Below are 18451 nucleotides of genomic sequence, written 5' to 3' on the forward strand. Positions count from 1 at the left end.
GTTTGTTTCTTGTAAATCTCAAATCACATGAACAACAGAATTATTCTCTTAAGAAACACGTTATTTATTTCAAGGAATACGCACTTAATACAGGTGCTTTTTATGAATTGGCAACACAAGTGATTTATGAAATTGGATCTTTGTTGGTCCTAAATCAAAGCATCTCATCGCGCTAAATATTTCAGACTATTCAAAGTGTTGCCTCCGTTGTCACAAGAATAAAAACGAGTGGTTTCGTTTTCCAGGAGTTGTGTTTGTGCTCGATATCTTAGTTGATTTAGGCCATCATGAACAAGGCCCTCCTCGTACTTTGTTTGAGGTCTTTCGACACCATCATGAACAAGGCCCTTTTTGTTGGTCTTTGTATGAGCTCCTTCCTAATACTGGTAGGTTTTCGTATATTACTAAACATGATTTTGATGAAAGATTAGATAAAACCATCAAAAGAATTTATTATTGTCACCTTCTACAAATGTAGATTTAAATAAAATCCCTTATACCCCTGCTAAATATCATGAATTTCTTGAACGCGATGATGTTGAGATACTTGCGTTTCTTTACTCCGAACTTATGCTTCATGCTAATGTAACAAGTTCGGGGATTTCCAAAGATGTATTATCTTCTGTTTTTATGAAGCAAAAACAAACAGTAGAGTTTATACACACAAAATGTATAGGTGATGATATTATATGCTCCATTTGCCTTGAGAAGATGTCTACTAGTGAGCTGGAAAATAATAAAATCTTGGTTCCTTGCAAGCATGTATTTCATCGCGACTGCATCTTCAAATGGCTTCCAGGGAAACACAGGTGTCCCTATTGTTGATCTAGTGTACTAGTCGCTATAAGGTATTAATCAATAGGTTTTTTTTTTTTCCCTTTTTTACATAGAACTTTTATGTAGAATACTTACATGTGTTATTTGGAAAATGCTAGTGTGCTTAGCCGGGTTATGTATGTGACTATGTTTATTGGTTGGCTGACTTGGCTCTATGCTTGGTGCACCCGGTCAAAAGAAAATTAGCAGAAAAAACATTTTTGTAGATTATATATATATATATATATATATATATATATATATATATATATATATATATATATATATATATATATAGATTAAAAAAAAAAAAAAGACATCATTGTATTGCAAAATACGTGTATCATACTGAGCTCTCGTAATAAATTTTCTCTTTGAAATTAGTTTCTCCCAAAAATAATTCAAGAATTTATTTTAAAATTTCATATACAAAATTTCTATTTTACCTTGTAATCACATAATTGCATCATGGGCAACAAGACCTCAATGATTAACTTACCAAAACATGGTGTAATTATTTTACAGTAATTCATCACTTCATTGTAGGAATAGTAATCAACACTATACAACACAATAAAATCTAAGTAGTATTAATTTTTCATCCATTCTGGAAATCTATTACCTGAACTTTCAGCTGCTGTATTTTGGGCAGAGATACATTTTTCAAATGCAGGACGACTCAATGCCAAATACTATGGATACAATAAAGTGCATTACAAGAAAAATAAGGTGTCTCCTATATGATAAATATGCCAACAGCGTAACTACTGGTTCACGTAATTGAGTAGCGAAAAGTTTACTTGTATAAATGAAATGGAAACTGATTATAACCTTACCGTTCCAGATGACAAAAATGGCAAACCACAGCGGTAGCCTCCTATATTTAGCAGACATGACATCAAATAGTTTCTGACTAGCCTAGTATGTTGACCAAAGGTGCATAAATATTGCTCTATTACCAAAAACCATTGAGCAGACATATTCGAGGATAATTGTAAATCTCATTTCTCAGCCAAATAATGCTCAAGCATGTCTTCTTCTTCATCATCTGGTAATGCAGAAAGATATTTCCTTCAATATTATATTAAATTCAGAAAAAGGAAACACAAATATTACTTGTGCCATTTTGAAAGGAATAAAAGGCTTTTCCCATAATACCATACAAAAAACCGTCTGAGTACATTCTCTACTACTTATATGAAGTACTATTCAGGGATATTTGTACTACTAATTCTACTATTAAAACTGAGTGGCAATAAATGCTATCCCACCAATTGAAGCCTGCTCAAGACCTTCTAACTCTAATGACCCCCTTTGCATTTAAATAAAAGGATATACTAAATTTCAAACATAGAACTTCCTGTTTAAAATGCGAAGGATTTAGCTGATTTAAATATTATATGGATAACTAACCTATTAAACTATGCATCTAAAAGCTAAAGGAAAAGCTTAAATGAATCTAGACAAAGCTTATGCACCACTTATAATTTTTTTACTCATAAGGTCAAAGGTCTACTTAGCTTCCTAGGAAGCCTGTGAATCTGTGATATAACACATCAAGGGGTCCACCACCATACTTGCACAAAATTAAGATGTCTACAACATAGTATTTTAACTGATTTTTCTTTCGGCTTTCTAGAAGATAACACTCTGATTTGGAGGAATATCCTTCGTAAATAAAGAGATGGAAATGGTGATGATGAGCAGACGCCCATCAAACCTGCCCATTAGGGAAGGGGGTATGAGTTGTAATGTTTAAACTTCTCACATACTCATGTCGACAGTCCTCGACACTTGTAATGGAGTAGGTGCAGTTATTTGCATAATCTTCCTTCCTCATACCGGACTTCCACTCTATATCGAGATTATCGACTACTCCCTCCATTTTGGAATAGTTCACATGCTTCCTTGGGCATGTAAGTTAATAATACAACAGGTTGGGACCACAAATTGAGTGGTTTATTGTGAAATTAGTAGATTAAGTAGTTCACATGCTTATTTGAGTCATTTTGCCTTTGTTCTCATAAATGACATGTACAGCTACGGATACACAATAAATCTGTAGCCATGAAGGAAATAAGAAAAATAACCATTTCACACACACACACACTGAGTACATGAAATTAGTCTTACCTTCGAAGTCATCATCATCGAAGTCAATGTCTTCTTCATATTCTTCTTCAGAATCCTCCTTACTTGTCAATGCACCTCTCTGCAGAACAATAAGGTGCTTACAATAAAAAAAATAAAAAATAAAAAAAAGAAAGAAAGAAAAACACAAATAAAGGGGACAATACAGTTTTTCTGTTGCGCACCAAGGTGGGCAGATCAAAGTTCTCTCAAAAAAAAAAAGGTGGGCAGATCAAAGTTTTTCATCGGCAATAAATTTTGGTTGAAGTGAAGGTAGGTGAAAACAATGTTTTGGGGGGTTAGATTACAATAGGTTAAAGTTCAGCCTATCTTAACCTAGTTTGTTTTTTTCTTTTTTCTTTTTCTTTTTTTTTTTTTTAATAATCTATACCTATGATCTAAATATGCAAGTCGTCATCATAGTCTTAAAAAGTTCAGCCTATCTTGACCTAGTTTTAATCAGGGTAGGGAAGTTAGTTGTTTTTTTTTTTTTTTTTTTTTTTTTTTCTCCTCTATACCAGATTTAAAAATGCAAGTCTTTCATCATAGTCTTAAAAAATTAGCATCACCAAACATTAACCAAGTTTATCAAAAGTCAGCATATTTCAACTAAACAATAGCTGATGAACTACAATATATACAAAGTCTGTCCTCACAACCTTCCTTTAGAAAAAACATTTAAGGAAAAAGAAATCCCTGAGACCAACCTAGCTTACCGCCTTATCTTCATCCCAATACAGAGCCTTTAAATAATTTTTTAAAATGAAATTCCCAAAACTTGTTATCTTGTTTCAAAACATCATCTCATAAGGAAATAAATCTAAAGAGGTCAGGATCAAAAGCTCAAATACTTATCTAAAAGATTGTGGATTCCTTCTCAATGATAATCCTATTACACATTTTGCACAGTTTCCAATGCAACATTAAAATAAAGCTATCTTCAAAAAACAAATTACAAGAAGTAGATATTTTATACTACCCATCCAAACAAATCAAACAAGATCTCAGATGGGTATATTTTTTCTTATAAATTTATTGACTTAATACAGAGAATTAGATTTCACTTTCATATGAATCCATAGAAATTTCAAACAAGAGTACACGACAATCAATTTTCAAATGAAGTATAAGCAATAGTACAGCTAATTTCATATTAGAAACCACTCTATATCCCACTCCATCCCATATATGTTTACCTCTAAGGCTTAGTTCTTTCCCATGAAATATTATTGCCTTCAAAAAATTAAAGAGACTTGGTTTCAAAGGCTCTTAATTTGCAAATTGCAAATTTACCTAAATTAATTCATAGCTTTGTAACTAGGGACAACACAGAGGCATTAAATCAAAAAGTCCATATCAAAAACTCTCTCCGTCTCTTTAAGTTCTTCCCAATTTGTGCCAAACTTTCTTTCTTCAAGTTCTTTCCTACAGCACATTCTTTTCTTTTATGGTAATCAAAAATCTCATTTTATACCCACCTTTACCTTCAGTCCACTTAATCTATTTGATAGTTCCCACATCTCTAAACAACTTTTAAATCCTACCCAAAAGTCAAAAAAGGACTTAATCCCTTTGTTCTTAAAAGTTCATTCCTTTTCCTTTTGGCACGTTTGCCAATGCTCATTTTTTATCCCTACTATTATTTAGATAAATGTAAGAAAATTAACAAAACTTCATTTTTTAAGTATTCAGTGAGACGGATCAAACAAGATCCCACATGTTTGTTTACCTGTTTTTTCATATATGTTGGAAATTATTTAGAGGATTTTCTTTGATTATGAATAGTGCCCAAATCCCAAATGGGAAAAACTTTTAAGAACAGAGGGAATAATTTCTATTAACTCCCTCATTTCCTTGGTTTTAATTGCTACAGTAACCGAGGGGAGTACCGCATGTCTCTTCTTGTCCATCACAAGATCTAAGTAATGTACATATATAATGAGAGGAATAATAGCCTGAGGAAGGGAAAAATAATAAATAAATAATAAATAAACAAATGGCCGAGCAGGAAATGAATACCGCTGCAGCAACTGCTCGTCCACTTTCAAACCACTGCCTTCCAGTGAGCTTCTTTTCCTTAGTTGTTGTAAGTGCAGAATCTGGCATTAATCTTAAAGCAAAAGAAAATCAATTAGTATCAGGAACAAAAGCTGAAAGGGGAGTTGACATCAGACTTTCAGAGTTTCAGATTCAGTGTTATATCATCCAATTAAATTATGATGAAAAATGTCACATCAAGCCTTCTGTGATGAAGAAACATATTAACCAGAAAATTTTGGTAGGGGGTGGCCGGGTGGGGGTTAAAAAATGAGGTTGGGGAAAGATCAATAAAATCCTAACAAGCTAACTTTAAAAGGGGCACCAAGCGATTAAGCATACTGGGAAGCCAAACACACATCAATACTCTCAAACAAAAATATCAATCATGACCTAATCTATTAAGGCAGGGATTGTTAAGCTATGTTCCAAATGCAGACTTATCTTCGATCATACAAAACAACTGACATTAAAAAGTCCCATGAACTTAGTTCTGTTAGCTGAACCTCACCAGCTAAAATAGTGAGCCTTTTAAAAAAACTAAAAAGGATGCAATCAGAACAGATCAGTTTAAGGTTTCAAAAAAAAAAAAAAAAAAAAAAAAGAACAGATCAGTTTATCAAGGAAAAGTTGTACTCATAGGTACCGTCTTTTAATTAGCTAAACTCAAGATTCAACAAGATTCTAATAAAAAGTAAATATGCTGCTTTATACCATAGGTTTTGATATCATCAATTAAAGCCTTAATCCCATAAGTGGGGTCGGTTACATGAACCAAAAGTGATTATTCCATATAGTCATCCACAAAAATCTTTCTCCCTCATCCCTTACGATCAAATACCTCATTCTCAATCAAATCCATATGATTCATATCCTTCCTAACTCCTTCCAACCAAGTCAATACTGGGAGGATTTTATTTTTTTTGTTTAAAATGAGAAGTAAATATTACAAGAAAATAAAAAGTAACAAGTAATCCTCAAAACATACAAAGAAGAGAGGATACAGAACATGAAGACCTAATCAATGAAGCATCTCTAAGGACCTCACCCTAGTGAAAAATGCCCAATTTTCAGATTTTTCTGACTTTCTCCCAGAATTCTAACTTAATCAAACCCGAGACATGGATCTTGAATCTATAATCATCGATTGCAAAAGGCACATACACATTTTCTCCAGGAGATTTTCCATATGGTTATAGAAATCTTTACAGTGCAGATCAATAATAAGACTCCTCAAAAAAAAAAAAAAAAAAAAAAAGGAGAAGAAGATTACCCACTGGATGAAAAACTACTTCCTACCTCATCACTATAAATCACAGCAGCAACAATTCCTTCAGATACAATAACTTTCCAATTTACACTACAGACGTTCACTGAAAAGGCAACCTCCACCTCATTAAAGATTTGAACTTCCTTTTTTCAAAAAAAAAATTCAGAGACATGAGATTCTCTTGGATCATCCAATAGCAAGACATCAACACTAATCTAGCTAGAATCAATCCCTTACTCCCTACAAATCATTGCCATAAATGTCAAAAAAACACATGCTTAAATTAAGTCCATGTCTGTATCTCAGCAAAGGAACTATCACATTTCTCTTCATTAAAGAATTTCCAGATCTTCTTTCAAAAAAAAAAAAAAAAAAAAAAAAAAAAAGAATTTCCAGATCTGCTAGAGAACTAAATACTGCCATAGTTGTATCCTCTCACTTTCTCACTAGCACCAAATTAGCACTTGAACCCTTGATATATCTTCAAAATAAAACTTTTAGACCCACTAAAGAAAACTAAATACAAACATAATTCTATCCTCTCACTTCTCTCTCTAGCATCACATTAGCACTTGAGCCCTTGATAGAGGAAGCCTCCATATGAAGATTACAATTACGCACCTCTACTTCCGTATTAACCAGTAACCACAATGTTCATAACTCAACAATCCTTACAATTTTCTTCTTTCACTGATGCCTCTGTATAGCACACCAATCTCTGAGCCATGCTACCCAAAGGCTCAACCTCAAATTACATAACTCCTGGAAAAACTCATGCACTACCTACCGCCTTACCCATGAACCCATCAAAGCCTTGTCACTTCACCAACTTCCTCACTAAGCATTATCTTAAACTCCAGATAACTATCAAACATACACCTCCAACAACAACCATGCTGACTTACCCCTTGCCTAATATCAAATCTCCAAAACCTGTCATTGAAATCTGATTCAATCTTGACACAACCAAAAAGAAATCCTCCAAACCTCCACAAAAAATTGATGCGACCCAGTTATACAAGATTAAAAGAGTCTCACACATCCGCTTCCCATCAACACTACCAACCACTAACTTAACCATTGCCCATTCTCTTGAACCTTAACAAAACCTCCATCTCTAAGATTTTCAAAAGTCAAACCAAACCCTTCGATCTGAACTGCATAATAGATACAAAGGTCCATTGCTTTAAGGAAAAGGTTACAAAGATAAATTCAGTCTCACAAAGTCACAATTAAAGGTTGTTAGTATATCAGTGATGAGAGGCAAATTAATTAGAGAAATGCAAAACATGCAAATTGATAAGAACTCACTTGGCTCGCTCTAGTGCAATTTCTGCTTCAAATCTTTCTCTCCATGCCAAGAAAGTTTCAACAGTGACAGGTTCTCCATGTGGTACTATAACCTAATGACAAAATATAAAGATGTCTATTAACAGGTGCAAGCAGTAACAGCAGATAAAGTAAATAAAATTGAATCATAACAATAATTGATAATCTTGCTGTATTTCTCTTAGGCTTAAATTTTTCAATATAGGAGATTCTATTGCTTATAAGATTCTAATGCATATAACAACAGAAATCTTGCTAGTTTTCAAACATAAAGTTTGAGCTTAAAACACAACATATAATGCTCTAATGACAGGATTCCATATCCACTGTGAGAAAAGGCCAGTGAAATCGCGGGGGGGGGGGGGGGGAGAAACACACATTTATTTTTTTTGGGGGGGTGTATGGGGGAAAAAATGGATGTTCTACCACTCCAAGCACTTCTTATAAGACAAATGTCACAGTTATAGAGTGTTTCAGATTCTAGAAATATATCAGCACACTGCAGTTTACGTGATAAATCTGAGGCTCTGGTAAAAAGAAATTTTTGGGTCAATACTTATTTCTCCTACAGAATTTACAGTTTAGGATTAAGATCAGAGAGAGAAAAGGCATGTTATATGTTCCAGAGAGCATCCTTTAGTTTTACTTTGTATTTGGGAGAGAACAAGCCTCTCGAAATCTTGTACAGTTGTACCTATCTATAATTACTGCTTGTTTTCCCAGATTCAATCACGATATCTTCTTCTTCTTCCCTTAATCTTCACTTTCTTCCAATTAACTCTCCCCACTTGCCCAGCTATGTCAGTTCATAGCAATCCCTTGTCAAATAAGAAAAGAAGATAGAGCTTCCCTGAAAGAAGTATTTTCCGTTCCCAGCAATCTCTAAATTTCCATTACAATCTCAGCATTAAAACTCTAAAGATAAGGATTGGAGAGTAAAAATGGACATCCAAAGGCAGCAATAGGTAAAAAATCAAGGAAAAAAAACACCATACTTCATCTTTTTCTTGTTCATCATCAGCAGCGCCATCATCCAAACTATCTTGACCAAATCTTCCACTCAGCCATTCTTGGGCAGATGAAACTAGTGTATACACCATAGCCATCCCAAGGTTCTCGGATGCCTGTTGTAAAACAAAAGGTAAAGAAACGTACCCATGGAAATTAACACATATACTTCATAACAACATTAGCATAAATTTTTTTGAAAGTTTTAGCACTTAAACTTTTGGCATTACTTTTATTCAAAAGCTCCAATTTGGCAATTGCTTGTAATTTACGCAAGGAAAAATATATTCATGTGGATCAATATGTATATTCGGAATATCAACTTTTAATAACATATTAGAAAGATATTAATAGTCAAAGTTTTACATTAGCAAGCTTGAAAAGATAAAGTGTTAAGAATTTTCCGTAACGAGGGTAATATGGGTTAGTAATTAACTGCACAGTAACTTACCTCTTTTTCGAGATTTTCTTTCAAAGTTCTGAGATCTTCAGTAGGTATACCCCGTATACTGCAAATTGCACACACTAATTAGACTATACTGGACATTAAAGTGCATAACATTCTATTCTAAAAACAAGCACACTTTCACAGCACACACTGACCATATGGCCCAATGCAGGGCTGTGAAAATATATACTAATTTCCTACTTAAGAAGGCTGTTTGGAGCACTACTTCTCTACGGTACAGCATGTTACACTTTTTTTTAAAAAAAAAAAATCTGACAAATATTTTAGGAAGAACTTTCACGAACATAAGATCTAAGGGAATGCTATATACAGATTATACACTTATACAACAAGAATACTAGATACCCTATCATGAAAACTATAAGCTATGGAACAATAAGATAAAGTTGACAGATCCAGAAGGGTTTAGAAAGAAAATATGGCTAGTTTGATAGCATTAAAAACTGTGAACTTGTGCTTATTTCTCAGCAGTGTGATTCTGTGGACCACCACAAACAATTGCAACTACTCTCAGGCTTTCACCTATCTTTTTAGTTATAGTAGGAGGAAGAACAGGCAGAGATGAAAATTATAATAAATAATTCGAAGTACATATCCTTGACCATCCTTCCTCAATGATATAAATCAGTTTTCAATTATTGATTCAGACTTCAGTATTAGAGCTATCATTTACATAATATATAGGAACCAGAGGCAACTAGAATGAGAAGCATTTCTTATGAATTAATCGAATTAACAAATCTAGTGAGTATCCAGAGATTTCAGAAGCAAGCCTTTGGTCTAACCAATACAGTGACGACTAATTAGCTTCACAAAATTTTACAAGATATATTTAATTACTTGTGTAGACCACACAATGAAGTTACAGAGCTGACCTTCTGACATTAAGCAGTGGAGGTTCATCTGGATATTTTTCTGTGTGTGAGAAAATCAATGCTAGTTGAACTGCAAAAGAAGTTTCACCACAGCTAAATCATCAACATAATAAAGGAAATGAATCAACAAAAGACAGTAGACAGAATTGTCCATGATCAATGAATGGATCTAATTGAAGTAAAAAAGTCTCAATATGCTCAGAAATAGAAAAGATAAGATAGTAGACCTGGCATTGACACCGGTTCATCTCCTTCATCATCCTGCAGCATAACAATAATTAGTTGCAGTATCTATAACAATTCTAAACTTGGAAATTGTCCAGTAAGGTAAAATGCACATGGCCACCCAAATTAGTAAAAACGCTTAGATACTCAGGGAGGGACAGACGGACATTGTCCTAGTGGTGATGAATTTTTGGGATGAGCAATATTAGGTCTAAGTAATAACATTACCCTAGTAACAGAAGTAACAAAAAATAGGGACAAGAGAGTGGGAGTTAGGAAAGGAAATTCGTCCATGTTGAACATCCTTGACTTTGACATGCCATCACTGACTTAGGGCCTCTTCAGCTCAGTTCAATAAATGTGAACAAGCCCTTAAGAAAGATATGACTTAATACTTTTTGTACACTTATATCTTGCAAACAGAAACATGAAGTAGCTTTTTTTTTTAGGATACCAGCCAAGACAGTCGTTATTGAAACTTCTTGTTGTAGAGGACTGTGATTCCTTACCATTAATTGCCTATAATGGCCATACATACTATTCGTATAAACTATAATGATAACAAGATTCACCATATAATTAACTGTTTTCTTCGAATCTAAGACCATGTAATTGAATTGTATGCTAGTGCAACAAAAGCCAAATTTCTAAGCTATATACAATTACAAATAAATAAATAAATAACATATAAGCATAGCTAACTAACATCAATAATCAAAGTATTGTACTCCTCCAATTACAATGGAAAAAGCAAAAACCTAAACATTCAATATTGAACAGCATGAGTAATTGATTTAGATCATGCAAAACTCAAAAAGGTGTCTGGTTAAATACTGAAACAAGTGTAACCCCAGTGATTAATTGACAATGAGGTTGAACCTAGATAATCAGTGGTAATACATAGGGGGATTGGGCGTAAATTAAGCCATCATTTATATCCTAGGTAACACATGTGCTTGAGTGGCTGGGAGAAAAATAAGGTGAACTAAATAATTAATTGCTTAAGCTTAAATTCATCCTTTTCACTTAATAGCTCTATTCTAAGATTGTGCAAGGAATCAATATTAAGAAGAGGGCGTGTTAGTCATAGTCTATTAGTAGTATCTTGGGGAATAAGCTAGAGGTTTGTTAGGAGAGTTTTTCTATAAATGGGCATCATTAGGAGGAATAAGGATATGTTGAAGATTGTGGGGTTTGTTATTGGGAGAGAGTAAGCCTCTTGAAAGCTCATATTAGGAGAGCATCCACCTCTCGAAAGTGGAATTATCGTTCAATTAGCTGTAATTCACATATTATCAATATTATAAGCATTTTTCTTCCCTAATTTCTGCCATTGTTAGAGCTGTAATGATGTCAGTTCCCAGCAGATTGATGCATAAACTCGAATGTGGAAGATGGGATTGTTTGTCCACAAGGCGTCCATCTCAACATATCTATGAATTTACACTTCTGCAGGCACCCATGACAATAAATTACTAAACACAAAGTCACCAATTCACCAGTAGATGCCATAATAGTAGTAGTAACTATTTATAGGTGCAATTGGAGGTGGAAGATCCATACACCAAACATATCAACACAAGGAAATAATTAGCATACTCGTTTACACTTCCATGATAAACTCCAAAGCTGTAAAATAGCAATAATGTGGACTCCACTTATGGCATCTCTTACCAGTAGAATCCAAACTGCCAAAATAACAGCTGACCCCACCCTATCATTGAGAAGTCAGCATAGGGAGGAAATTTCAGCTACTCTTCCAAGGAAGTAGACTGATATTCTTGGAGAGCATTCTATCGTGCGCGCGCGCAGTGGGGGTGGGGGGGTAGTAATTACAGTGATGAGGTAATCATTGGATGCAATGGATGAGACTTATCACCTTGAAAAGCTATGATATCTTAAACTCTTTGCCTAACCTAAAAAACCATACAAAAGCAAATGGCTTTAGAGACATACTACAGAAAAATTCTCTTTGGACGAAAGATATCCTTAACCCAAAGAACAAGATGCTCTTTCTAGCATGCGTAGTCAAGATGATCATTCAATGATGTAATGCCACTGATTCTTACTAGTGCAACACATTAATGTTTGGCATTGAAGTTACTAAGGGTTTCATTCTTAGGGGTGGAACGATTACTAAATTATAAGGGACAAGATAATTGAAAAGCCAGGGTATTAACTATGAAAAGCAACTATTGGACTCTAGGAAAAAATATCATAGGAACAAAGTTCAACTGTATTCACTATGACCAAACACTCACCAACGATACCAAAAATGGATCACCTTTCTTCAACAAGTACAGCCACAAAATTCCATACTATTTCCTTGCAAATTGATGGTTAGATCCAGGATATGTTTTATTCAAGAAGACACTGATGATTTTTAATATCAAGACGAAATGTTTACAGTGGTTCTTAGACTGCCAAAACAAATATCAAGGAAGATCCGTGTACATTTGGCTAAGTCTGACAAATATCTTGTGTCCATACCCGCTCATTTATTGTCGACATCCCAAGTTCATTGCATACCTCATGTACTGTTATTTCATCAAAAAAGTTGGGCACTTAAAATGGTTGTAGCATTTGAAATTCCCCTTATCAAGGGCCAAGGCTCAGAGATGCATAACCTAAATATTAGTCAAGACACTCCCCATTAAGAAGAGGGCATGTTAGCCATAGTCAAGACACGCGACACCCATGGCCAAGGAAGGTGTCGGAGTAACAGTGCTACAAAGACATCCATCACTAAGAAGCATCCACCATTAAGAGGCACACAAACTTCCCAAAGGCCAAAAAAATTCTCGAATTACTTGTGCCACCCTAGAGCAAAATTAACTAAAAAAAAAAAAAGTAAGTTCATCTAGCATAGAATTTAAACATTACAAAAATAAGTAAACAATAGATTGAACATAATTACATAAGCACATTATTTGTTTGTCTTCACTTAGCACATTTCAAGAAACCCATCAAAGGGGAAATTTTGTACAGAAGAACAATTCTACTATAGACAGTACACCATACAAATCAAAGCCAAGAGCCAGCTTCAGCTCACATGATAAAACTATATATTAAATTAAATTAACAACATATTCACATACCTGTGGAGTTATCGTGATACAATAACATTTATTGGAAGTGTTTAGTCCACTTTCCCCAGAATGAATTTCTGCAACAAACATAATAAACAATCAAAACTATGATAGATTAAAACACAGAATACAATAGCCCCAGCGCAATCAAAGCCGAACAAAGGATAGAAAGTGGCATGAAAAGCACAGACCTTTAAATTCATCCATAAGGATGGCTTCTAGTGCTTCAATTTCCATCTCCTGCTCCTGCAAATAGTCTACATCCCAAAGTGATAGAATTTAATTATTTTTTCTAAAGGGTGAGGCCAACAGACTGAGACCAATATGATTCTAAATTTCCAAACACAGCATATAATCTCTCAAAATCTAATCTTTCGATTTCGGGGGCGATAATTGCAAATTCCACTACTATCTCAGAATACACCATTTGAGATTGAACTTTAATGAAGTATAACTACCAACATTTTTATGCAAGTAATTGTTATAATCTTGCCAATTAAAATTAATTTTTGCAGCAGCTTAAGCAATAATTGTCTATATTATTGCATCAAATATATGTAGAATCAACTAATTATGCCCTTTAATTCATAATCAAAGTTGCTAGAAAATATACGAATCTTCAATCATATACTTTTATCATGAAATCAAAATTAGGGTATTCATTATAAAGAGGAAAATCCAAAAAATATTACCAGTCATGCCTGCTCACTGAATTGTTCTCGCACACGCTCTTTTCTACCGGAGTTGCAAACCCAGATTTTGAAGTGAAACCTAAAGAAAGAACTTATGAGAGAGGGAAGTGCGCAGACATGAGAGATTATGATGATATTTTTTGGGGAAAAACTTGTTTTAGGATTCGTATACTTGTTTGGTTCGCTTCTAATTGCATCATTTTAACTTTTACATCTTACTATGTATCTTGGTTATATGTAGGGATGGCAATGGATCGGATTCGGATCGGGTGGAGCTTCACCCGCATCCATCCATTACTCTAATCACTTCATCTACATCCATCCGTCATCCGCTTCACCCATCATCCAAATCCGTCCGTCCATCATCCGCGGATGAAACGGGTGGAGCGGATGACTAATGGATGAGTATTAAAGTGGAAAAAAACTCACATAAACTCTAATTTTCGGTTATTTGTACAATAATTTTTTTATTTTATTAATACAAAATGAAACAATAACAATATATTGTTTGAAAAATTAATTTGCAACAAAAAAATAAGTAATTTTCTTGCACATTTTATATTTTATTATTAAAATTCTTAGATTAAAAAATATAATATATGTTAAACGGGTGGGTGGATGGTTAGCGGGTGAAAAAAGTATCATCCACATCCGATCCGATCCATCACCCGCTTCATCCGTCACCCGCTTCTCATCCATTTAAATCGGGTTTTCGTCCATTTATTTATAGCGGGTGGAGCGGGTTCGTGGATATCCACTTAATATTGCCATCCCTAGTTATATGACCCAGTTGAATGTATATTGGCCGATCAAGGAATAATTTTAAAGTGTCAATTTGAGTCACTACGTCGAGTTTGATCGAATTTAGTTGAGCAAGGTTCAATTTGAGTTTGAGTCATGCTAAATCATTGTGTCCATGTAGGTCGATTTCTAGATCAACTTACTTTCGAATTAGATTAGGTCAAGTTATATTGGGTCAATTTTTAACACCTCTGGAAACAAGTTTATGAAATTTCTACTCGTTTATCAAATATCAATGTACTTTCTAATTATGAACTAGTATGGTATCAATCAAACTAAAAAAAGGAAAAAGTTTTCAATGTATTTCATTGAATTCCATTTTTCTAGGAAAATTGTTTTACATCAAGAATATCGCCTAAGTGAAATTAAGGTTAACATAACCAAAATTTTATATGTATACTCAGATGTGGAAAAATAAATACACCCAGAATGATATTTGTTTTGGGTAAAAATACCAATGCCACGTGGCCTTATTAGAGTGCGACACATGTCACCCTAGGAGAGGTTTCAAGTGGACCAATCTCCCTTTGATACGTGTCCCTCCCAGTTATTTGGAAAAAAGGCGGCCTTTATGGCCCAATTTCCTAGAAAGCCGCAAAACGACGCAGCCCATAAGTTCTAGGTTTTCCGTAACCTGGGCAGGGGCACAATTCCCTATGATCCTATAAATAGGGAGATTTTCCCAGTTTGTGGGGCATGTTCATTTATTACAGCATACCAGATTATCTTATATTAGAGAAATCACCTGATCTCGGAATCCGAGAAGATCTCATTTTTACCCTTTCCGCACTTTTTACATTCTTTGACCGGTTCTAATTTTATCGTCGGAGGCTGAGCTCAACCAATCGAAGTCTCGGTGGTTTTATGGGTACAGACAGTTGATTTCAATCTCGGTTGTTATTCTCTCGAAGGACACTGAAAAAACCCCGAAACAATATTTTTCCTCATTTCATATCTATTTTTGCTCATTTTAAAATTTCAAAATAAACATATACTTTATACATCGTATGAAATAGGTAGAATATACCTTGTACACTTTACATCGTATTAAATGGTTTTATTACAAAACATGACCAAAATTTAAGTGAACACGACCGATAACTAACCAAGCTCTTAGCCCAACCCAAATCCCAGCTTTTAATTCAACACAACCAAAGAAGCCCATAAAACAAACAAAAAAGCCCGAATTACAAACAACAAAACTAGGGTTTTATTGAGTCCAACGACGATATAAAACCCTAATTTATCGTCCCCTTCATTTCTTTCTGAGATCTCTCCTATAGCCTCAACAACCCAAACCCCCATTTTTGGAGCTTAGGTTTTCCTCTTTTCTCTCTTTCAATTAATTTTACTTTCAATTCGCTGTTTTCTTCACCATTTACGTAATTATTTATGCTAAATTTTCTGGGTTTTATTAAAATTTTCAGGAGAAGAAAAATGGCGACAGTACCAGGATCTTTGGTGTGGGAGATCGTTAAGAAGAACAACTGCTTTTTGGTGAAGGAATTTGGAAATGGATCTGCTAAAGTTCAGTTTAGCAAGGAAAACAACAACCTTTTCAACAAACACTCCTACAAGTATTCCGGTAATAATAATTTCTACTATTTTTAGTTGATCAAAATTGTATTTAAGTTTGTTTTCAGTTTGATTTGTATTATTGATTGTAATTTGCTGGTGTTTGTTTAACAATGTGTGGGTTTTGATGATTGTTTGGTTTTCTTATTTATATGTTGTTATTTGATTCATTATTATTCTATTTAGTTTTTGGGTTTTGTTGATTCGTTTGATTGTTTGGAGATGGCAAGTAAAGTGAAAATCTTGGAATTTTGACGGTTTAATTAGGTGGGTGTATATTATTGTATATATATTTTTGTAATTATTGTTGATTGAATTGTATTAAATTGTCATTTTGAGTGGCTTTCATGCGTAGCTTGCTGTTTTTAAGGGTGTTGGTGTGTATTTATGTAGGATTTGTTGACTTGTAGCTCTGATCAAGTGATGAGTAGCTGTTGTGAAATTCTATTTCTCCAAAAATGAAGGGTTTTTGTGCTAGAAATGGCCTTGATAGTTTGTACATACAATTGCGGGTTTTATTACTCGTTTCATTTACTTGATCATTACTTTCCTGCATTTCTTGGAGCAACTGTCTTCTTAAAATGTAGTGTGTAGTGTGTAGTGTGTTACTGTCATTTGTGTTTTCTACCATGTTTTTGTTTTATGCTAAGATTGGCTATGTAGTATTACCGCAGTTTAAGATTGGGTTGTGCTTATTGTAAATTAATCATGTGTGTGTTATATTAGGACTTGCAAACACCAAGACTGTGTCTGTTCAACCAGGAGGCAAAGACTCAGTTGTGCTCGCTACAACCAAGACCAGGAAGCAGAACAAGCCCGGTAGTCTAAAACACAAGTCTGTGATGAAGAAAGACTTCAGCAGGATGGTCAAGGCTGTTGAGAACCAGGTAATTGATTGTTTGTTTTTTGTATAAAAGGCGTGAAATTGAATTTTCTTCTTATGTTCCTCTTTTAATTGAGTATTAAGACTAATCACAATTCTCTATCAAGTATTGAAGTTTAGTGATAAGACTAGGCTATTTATTTACCAGAGCATTGGTTTGCTTGAAATGCTATGTTTATATATTCTATTGGATAGGGAGGTTTGTGCAGTGTTTAGTATTGAAGCAGTATCTGTTTTTGTTGTTTGGGAACGTTGAATTCTCATGCCCCTCGAGGGCCTCGACTGAAAGTGTTCACTGATAGTCTGATGCATTACTTGCATACTTTAATCCCTCATCTGATAATGAGCTAAACCTGGCTTTCTTTAGCTTCTTATTATTGGATGAGTTGCTGGAAGATGTAGTTTGTCCTCTTCTCTATTATGTTGAATGTTGGCCTATGTTGGTTGGTTCTTCACAGGCCATTTGTTAATGTTCAATTTGTGGATACCGAGGAGATTGGGCTGCTGTTACATTGTTGAAAAACTATGAGTTAACTAGGATGTTCCCTTTGTAGGTGTATTTGAATACTAGCTGTATTAGTCAGCTGAATGCTCTGCTACGATGATTGTTGTAGTATTTAAGATCCTTTTTCTGTCAATCTGCATTAATATGTTTTGAAGCCTTTTTTCTTTTTATCACTTGATCTTAACATTTTCTGCTTGTGTATGGCAGGTTGCCGACAATTACTACAGGCCTGACTTGAAGCAAGCTGCCCTCGCAAGGTTGAGCATTGTGAACAGAAGCCTTCAAGTTGCCAAGTCTGGTGTTAAGAAGAGGAACAGGCAGCCACCTAAGCTCCGCGGCAGGAAGTGAATTAGGTGTTGAAATTTTGTCATACTTTTGAGTAGTAGTTCTGGATGACTCTTGGACTCAATCTCCTATTTTGTTTCTCTGTAGTTTTTGTGGTGTGAGACAGTATTATTTTCAATTTATGAGAAATAGACGACTTGGTTTCAACTGTTTTTGTCGTACAACTAATGTGTTTGTGGAATGGATACATAACTAGCAATCATTATCATTTGAAAGTTGGAAGTTGTTATTTCATCCACCATAATTTGGATGGTTTATTTCCTTAACATTTTGCCACTACCATAATTTGGATGGTTGATTTACTTTCCATTTTGCTACTTTTGACATACAGTAGCAAGTAATTTGCTGAGGGAGTGTATGAATAATGATTCTAATTGATCTGTTCATTTATCTTGCTGATGA

At 34.4% G+C, this 18451-nt stretch overlaps 2 protein-coding genes across 2 annotated transcripts; one reads left to right on the top strand and one right to left on the bottom strand.

Moving 5' to 3' along the window:
• Nucleotides 1–1401: 1401 nt before the first annotated feature.
• On the bottom strand, nt 1402–14108 carry LOC145587885 (uncharacterized). Its single transcript, XM_081644548.1, has 11 exons — nt 13941–14108; nt 13440–13505; nt 13258–13325; nt 10162–10195; nt 9935–10004; nt 9042–9099; nt 8578–8706; nt 7565–7656; nt 4966–5056; nt 2950–3028; nt 1402–1864 (listed from the first exon to the last, which is right to left on the bottom strand). Exons 1-11 carry the CDS (start codon nt 13945–13947, stop codon nt 1818–1820), a joined length of 741 nt encoding a protein of 246 aa, XP_081500674.1. The 5' UTR covers nt 13948–14108; the 3' UTR covers nt 1402–1817.
• A 1804-nt stretch (nt 14109–15912) lies between these two features.
• LOC145589629 (large ribosomal subunit protein eL28z-like) lies at nt 15913–18196 on the top strand. Its single transcript, XM_081646291.1, has 4 exons — nt 15913–16059; nt 16169–16326; nt 17043–17203; nt 17912–18196. Exons 2-4 carry the CDS (start codon nt 16179–16181, stop codon nt 18050–18052), a joined length of 450 nt encoding a protein of 149 aa, XP_081502417.1. The 5' UTR covers nt 15913–16059; nt 16169–16178; the 3' UTR covers nt 18053–18196.
• The last annotated feature ends 255 nt before the right edge of the window (nt 18197–18451 follow it).

This window comes from Chenopodium album, chromosome 17 (assembly GCF_948465745.1).
Source record: "Chenopodium album chromosome 17, dcCheAlbu1.1, whole genome shotgun sequence".
Classification (NCBI taxonomy): Eukaryota; Viridiplantae; Streptophyta; class Magnoliopsida; order Caryophyllales; family Amaranthaceae; genus Chenopodium; species Chenopodium album.

Bases quoted from the DNA above. Each gene is read 5' to 3' on its own strand.
- LOC145589629 (XM_081646291.1), top strand. From the start codon at position 16,179: ATGGCGACAGTACCAGGATCTTTGGTGTGGGAGATCGTTAAGAAGAAC. The intron at 16,327-17,042 runs GTAATAATAATT...GTGTTATATTAG, and splicing joins ACACTCCTACAAGTATTCCG to GACTTGCAAACACCAAGACT. The intron at 17,204-17,911 runs GTAATTGATTGT...TGTGTATGGCAG, and splicing joins TCAAGGCTGTTGAGAACCAG to GTTGCCGACAATTACTACAG.
- LOC145587885 (XM_081644548.1), bottom strand. The intron at 13,326-13,439 runs GTCTGTGCTTTT...TGTTTGTTGCAG, and splicing joins CCTTATGGATGAATTTAAAG to AAATTCATTCTGGGGAAAGT. The intron at 10,196-13,257 runs GTATGTGAATAT...GTTATGCTGCAG, and splicing joins GTATCACGATAACTCCACAG to GATGATGAAGGAGATGAACC.